Here is a 6,002-nt window from a genome sequence, read left to right on the forward strand (position 1 = left end):
GCTCAGGCTGGTCTTGAACTCCTGACCTTGAGTGATCCTCCTGCCTTGGCCTCCCAGAGTGCTAGGATTACAGGCATGAGCCACCACGCCTGGCCATAAATTGATATTTTGATCTAAAAAGATAGCATCTAATCCTTTGATTGTTAAAATGTACACCTAATCCAAAAAGTTATTGAAATTAACCTGAATTAACTTTCTACTGCTGCTGTAATAAATTACCACAAATTTAATGGTTTAAAGCAACACAAATTTATTCTCTTAAGTTCTAGATGGCAGAAGTCTGAAATGAAATGAAGGTGTCCACAGGACTGGTTCCTTCTGGAGTTTCTAAGGGGGAACTCTGTGTCCTGCCTTTTCCAGCTTTTAGAGGCCACCTGAATTCCTTGTATCTTGGCCCCTTTATTCATCTTCAAAACCAGAAGGGCAGCTTCAAATCTTTTTCTCTCTGCATCTCTTGTCACATTGCCTTCCCTCTTATAAGGACTCCTGTAGTTGGGTCTACCCGGATAAACCAGGATAATTTCCCCTTCTCAAAATAGCCTTTCTTATTACTCATGGAATCTTCTAAATATATTACAGGTATGCATAATGCAAATACTTTCTATTTGATCTTAAAATTGAATGCAAATAACCAACCTATTCTCAAAGTCCTCCAACAAGTGGGACCATGTTATTTATCTGCTTATATCTCTCTTCATTTGCCAAGATATATTTGCTCAATTTAGTACAAAAGAGCAAAGATCTCAATCTTTGGAGTCACACTGACTGGGTTTAAATTATGCCCTTGCCACTTAATTGTATATTACTTGATCTGTGTAAGCCTAAGTTTTCTCATCTGCAAAATGAGAGTAATAAGACCTATGTCTTAGGGTTGTTGCAAAGATTAAAAAAGAGAAAGTCCACAATTCACCTGGCATTGGACCTGGCATATAGTGAGTACTCTCAAAACCTTAGTTCTCTTCTCTTTTGTTTTTTTTTTTATTTATTTTTACATTTTTTTATTTTAGCATATTATGGGAGTACAAATGTTTAGGTACAAAAGACATTCTATTAAAAAGACATCTGCACTAGCGTGTTTATAGCAGCACAATTCAAAATTGCAAAGATGTGGAAACAACCCAAGTGCCCTTCTCTTTCCTTAATCCCTGCAAAATGACATGATTACAAAGGGAAACAGCCCCAAACATAATTAGTTTTGCTATCCTTTGATTCAAAATGCTCACCATCTCTTCCTCATCACTCTAAATTTTATCTTTTCTTAAATATTCATTGCAAGACATCCCTCCCAGAAAGCTTTCTCCATATAAGAAAGGGCCTGCCAATTTCTACCCTCTGAATGGCACAGTTCTTGTGTTGAGCACCAAACAATTTACTACTAGATTTTATATTCTTTTATACCATTTTTAAGTTTCATGTACATGAGATTCACATATAGGTCTCTCAAAAATGACCACAAATTCCTATAGGGGAAGAACGTATTTCTATTTTCTTGATATTTAACACAGTATTCAGCAGGTATTAAATATACAGTCAAGCTTAATAATGTCTGTTAGCCCAACATAGAAAGGAAAACCGTATAGAAAGAGGATTGGTAAATTAAGTGAAGAGTCTGGAACAGAATATTTTGCTGAACAAAACCTGATTTAAAAATAGAAGATTATTTTATGCCAAAAATAAGTCAATCTGAAGGATAATGTTAAAGTCATAGCCAAGTTTCAGAAAACTATACCATCATATATTTTGACTAATAATGTATATTAATTCCAAGAACTTGAAAAAAAAATAGCTCTTTATGTGGATACATTACCTGTCTTTTGCAGTAGCCAGCACCTATACCAAATTCTTCCAGCTGCAATGACCGTGTATTCAAGGAATGTAACTGAGCCAAGGTTTCTACCATGGCCACATATATGGCCGAACGTTCTGCTGGACTAACTCCAGGTATTGAGAGATCACGAAAGATTCGACCCTATGGAAGTGATTACAATAGATAATTTAAATGTTTTGCAACCAAAACCTATATTTTGTAGAATATGTTAGAAAAACATTCATTTGTGAAACATGTTTAATATTAGAGTATATGTGTCAAAGGGAAAATACAAGGATATGCTAAGATGAACCTAAAAGCCAAAACTATTCTCAACTTACATTTTACAAAAAACAAATTAAAAAACTATTTGAATTTATTGTTCTTATTGGCTTGATAGTCCTACATAGAGTTGATTTTCCCTGATAAGGTTATTGGTTGTTGCCATTACTTATAGCTGTTTGCTGACACCTACAGGAGAATTTAAGAATAAGTCAAGATGCACCAATTATTAAATTTGCTCCTCATCTATTTCATCCCTCCCTCATTGCGTGTGCTCAAATTAAAACAAAATTTTAATCCTTTGCAAGGCAAACCAATTACCTAAAATAACGAATAATAAACTACATAATTTATAAATATTAAAATAAAACTTCATCTAATAAAGCATCATAACTTCATAATTAAAAATAAAAGCAACAAAATAAGATTGTTAATTTACCTGCACATGTTCCATCACATAAAATTCTGTTCCAATGACAGATACATCACTGCAGTACAGTATAGGCTTGGGAACAGGGAATCCAACAGAAAACAAGGCTTTCTGGACTTTAAATTCTCTGTCAATCTAAATAGGATGATGGATTATTAAAAATCAGAGACATAGAAATTTAATAACTATTTGTGAGCTGACCTTAAGGCTAGAAATCAATTGTAAAACAGTGTCAACAAATAACTCAGAGGATAACAGTAATAATTTCCTTAACAGTACTCTTAATGCAATCGTCGTAATTATAAATTAGACCAGCACTAAAAAAAATGATAATTTAGTTAGGATAAAAAGATGGGTACCTGCATGGGGCTTAATCTTGGCTCTGGTAATATGAAGGCAAAATAGTTCCTGACCATAATAGTTCACAGTTGTTTGGGGTTTTTTGAGACCGGGTCTTGCTCTGTTGGCTGAAGTGCAGCGGAGTGATCTGATCTTAGCTCACTGCAGCCTCGAACTCCTGGGCTCAAGTGATCCTGCTGCCTCAGTCAACGAAGTAGCTGGGAGTATAGGCACATGCCACCATGCGTGGCTAATTTTTTTTTTTTATTTTTGTAGAGGTGGGGGTCTCACTGATGCCCACGTTGGTCTTGAACTCTTCAAGCAACTCTCCCACCTCAGCCTCCCAGAGTGCTTGGATTCCAGGCATAAGAATCCAAGTGCTTGGATTCCATGGTGACCAGCCAATATTTCTCAGATTTTATCATAAAACATCCCTTTCTCCTTTGTTCTCAGCAGTTCCCTGCTCACTGGTTTGCTCTGTTTCATTCATTTCTCCCAAGGAGGCTCAGGTAAGTCTCTATTCTAGCACACTACCACAGTCAGCTACAGGGAGCTGGGGCAGGTAGGTGGGTGGTGGTGGGAAGGGAAAAACACCTGCCCCCTCTGGAGATCAAAGGAGGCTCCTGTTTCCAAGGCAGGGGTATGGGGATCCTTCCTGGTACCTGGAGCTGCTGTGGAGCTCAAGATAACTACTGGGAAAGTAGGCCATTAGAAGCAAACTGGTACTGAAGCAGGAGCCCAGACAAGATAGTGGGAAGAAAATGACCTTCTTAATCAGAACAGAGGTGCAGGCCTATCACTCAGGACCCAAGGGCACCGCTTACAGCAGGGTTGTGATGCAGACCATGTAAGGATGATTCATCTGCATGTAAAGTCATCCTGCCCCAGACTCAGGCAAGGGTGACTGACCATTCTAAGGAGGGGAAACCATGCAGCTCATTTTGACACCAAGGAGTAAAACAGCTGCTGCAGTAATAACTAGAGTAATAAAGGGAGGTAACTAAATCCATGTCTAAGCAGTATCTTGGTGGGGAAATGAGCATGGGGTGGTCAAGACGAGAGGAAAAGGGGTTAGGGAGGCAAAAAATGGACGGCAGAGTGGGAGCATTGCTTTTTTCAACGCAGAATTGGGAAAAATGAAGGGAGTCGAAACAAAGTACTCCAGATCCTTGGAGCTGTACTTGTGCTGAGAGTATTATGTTATGTTCTGATGTGTTCTGGTAGGATGCTATCAAGAAGAGAACCCAGTAGAGCTGATTATAGGGGCATAAATCCTGAGCACAGGTGGGGATTCTCCTTCAGCCATGTCATGTTGACATTTAATAAAAGTTACCCAACTTTTTTTTATCTTAAGCATCCAAGTTTCTCCATGTTTCTGGGAATACAGTGGGACCAAGGAAGTCAGGGTCTGTATTTTCTATTACTGTAATATTAAGACCACCCCACAATGGTCCTTCTCCAGTGAGCTGAGCCTGGGGAGCACCTGCTATCCATGATTACAGAATACTTTAAATATGCACAGTGCTTCTGATGTACTCCAGGACTTTGATTCCTATCCTCTTCCGTTCTATAAAAATCCATAGATAATAACTGTTTTCTGAAAATAGAAAAACTTTTATAATTCTTAGTCTAATATTTAGAGAATATTATAAAATTCTTTTTCAAATCTTTCTTTTTATCACCAAAAGATTACAAGATTGTCATAGGAAATATATTAAAATAATCCAGCAAGTAGATATTGTTATTAGATATAATAATTTAAATATATAATAACAAACAAAACATCTATAAATGAGTAGCACTGAAAATACTCATTCGCTGATCATATTTCTAGCCAAGTGTGTAGGGAGAAATCAAATCCACAAGAGGACTGGGGGTTGCTCAAGATTAATAGCCTAAAGACAGCCTTAGATTTCAACCCCAAATCCTTTTTAAAAACAAAAAAGGATACAATTCAAGTGAAATTTTAATTAGAAATAAAATATATTTTCTATTATTTAGTAATCATGGATGAGTTTTAAAAGCAATTTAAATCAGTTTTATATGTATAAAAAACATTTATTTGTCACCAAATAATTTATCATTTGTATACTATACCTTATGTGCTTTAGGAAGAAGTGAACCTGGTGGTTTTTTCCTGAGTACATATGCTTGAAAGCCCTTTTTCAGATAAAAGGTTGGATTGGACTGTCCTGATCTAGATAAAAGTAAAGAAAAGGTCAATTACAAAGATATGTTTTCCTTCTTCCTAAAATCCTACTGAAATGTCAAAAGGAGCAGGAAATAAAAATAAATCCATCTTAATGCTGGAAAGCCAAGAGGGGTGCTGCCATCAGCTTATAACATGAGTTTCTGGATGATATTAAAGCAGATAGCAACACATTGGCAGCTGGAGAGTTTCTGACCCACATAGATAGAAGAGAGTACCCTACCTCCTGACTGTAAATCATGTTTTACTAGAAGTACCTCTAGAACAATGGGTACTTCTGATAAAAGTAAGTAAATAAAAGCTGAGAGAAGAGATTTTATGTGATCAGTCAAAAAATCAATTAAAGGATCCTGGATCAGCTGGACTAGTGCCCCCTTATCTACCCTAATAGAGATAATCCCCATATGTGTTACCAAGGCCAGCACCTGAGTACAGCTCTCTACAACTGGAGATCTGAGAAGCGAGGTCCTCAAGTGAGCAAATGGGCCAGGAAAGTGCCATGGCATCCCAGCTAACTCACAGACACCAGGGCGCTGGCTTTCCCTGCCAGATGAACAGAGACTCTCACACGGACTAAGGATCCACACTCCAGTGACCAAAACTATTCGATCTACACCTTCACTTATAGTATGGGCAGTTAAGGATCACACAACTTTTGAAGAATCCAACAGTATAAAAGAGAGACTCCAAATTAAATAAAGAGAAGAATCAATCCCTGAGGTAACAGGTAATAGGGGAAAGTGGGAAAAAAAAAAACACCTTTTAAGATTCTTCTCAGGACTCCATCCTCCATCAGGAAAAAAACAAGAGTGAGCCCAGACTGAGTGCAGCAGCAGCTTCAGTGTCTACATCTTTCTCTTACAAGCCAGATCCATCTTTCCCTGCAGTCATATCAAAGAACTTGGATCTTGGCTGGGCGCGGTGGCTCACGCCTG

General features: G+C 37.7%; 1 protein-coding gene across 1 annotated transcript in view; it reads right to left on the bottom strand.

Annotated features, from left to right (window-relative positions):
- ACAD11 (acyl-CoA dehydrogenase family, member 11) overlaps positions 1–6,002 on the bottom strand; it is a 118,368-nt gene that overhangs the window by 104,177 nt on the left and 8,189 nt on the right. The window contains exons 2-4 of the mRNA XM_012663299.1: positions 4,956–5,055; positions 2,529–2,654; positions 1,808–1,969 (exon numbers count right to left, since the gene is read on the bottom strand). Of these exons, the coding sequence (XP_012518753.1) occupies positions 1,808–1,969; positions 2,529–2,654; positions 4,956–5,055 (388 nt within the window). The remainder of the gene's footprint in view (positions 1–1,807; positions 1,970–2,528; positions 2,655–4,955; positions 5,056–6,002) is intronic.

The sequence above is a fragment of the Propithecus coquereli genome, unplaced genomic scaffold (genome assembly GCF_000956105.1).
Source record: "Propithecus coquereli isolate 6110/MARCELLA unplaced genomic scaffold, Pcoq_1.0 Scaffold12, whole genome shotgun sequence".
In the NCBI taxonomy this organism is placed as follows: domain Eukaryota; kingdom Metazoa; phylum Chordata; class Mammalia; order Primates; family Indriidae; genus Propithecus; species Propithecus coquereli.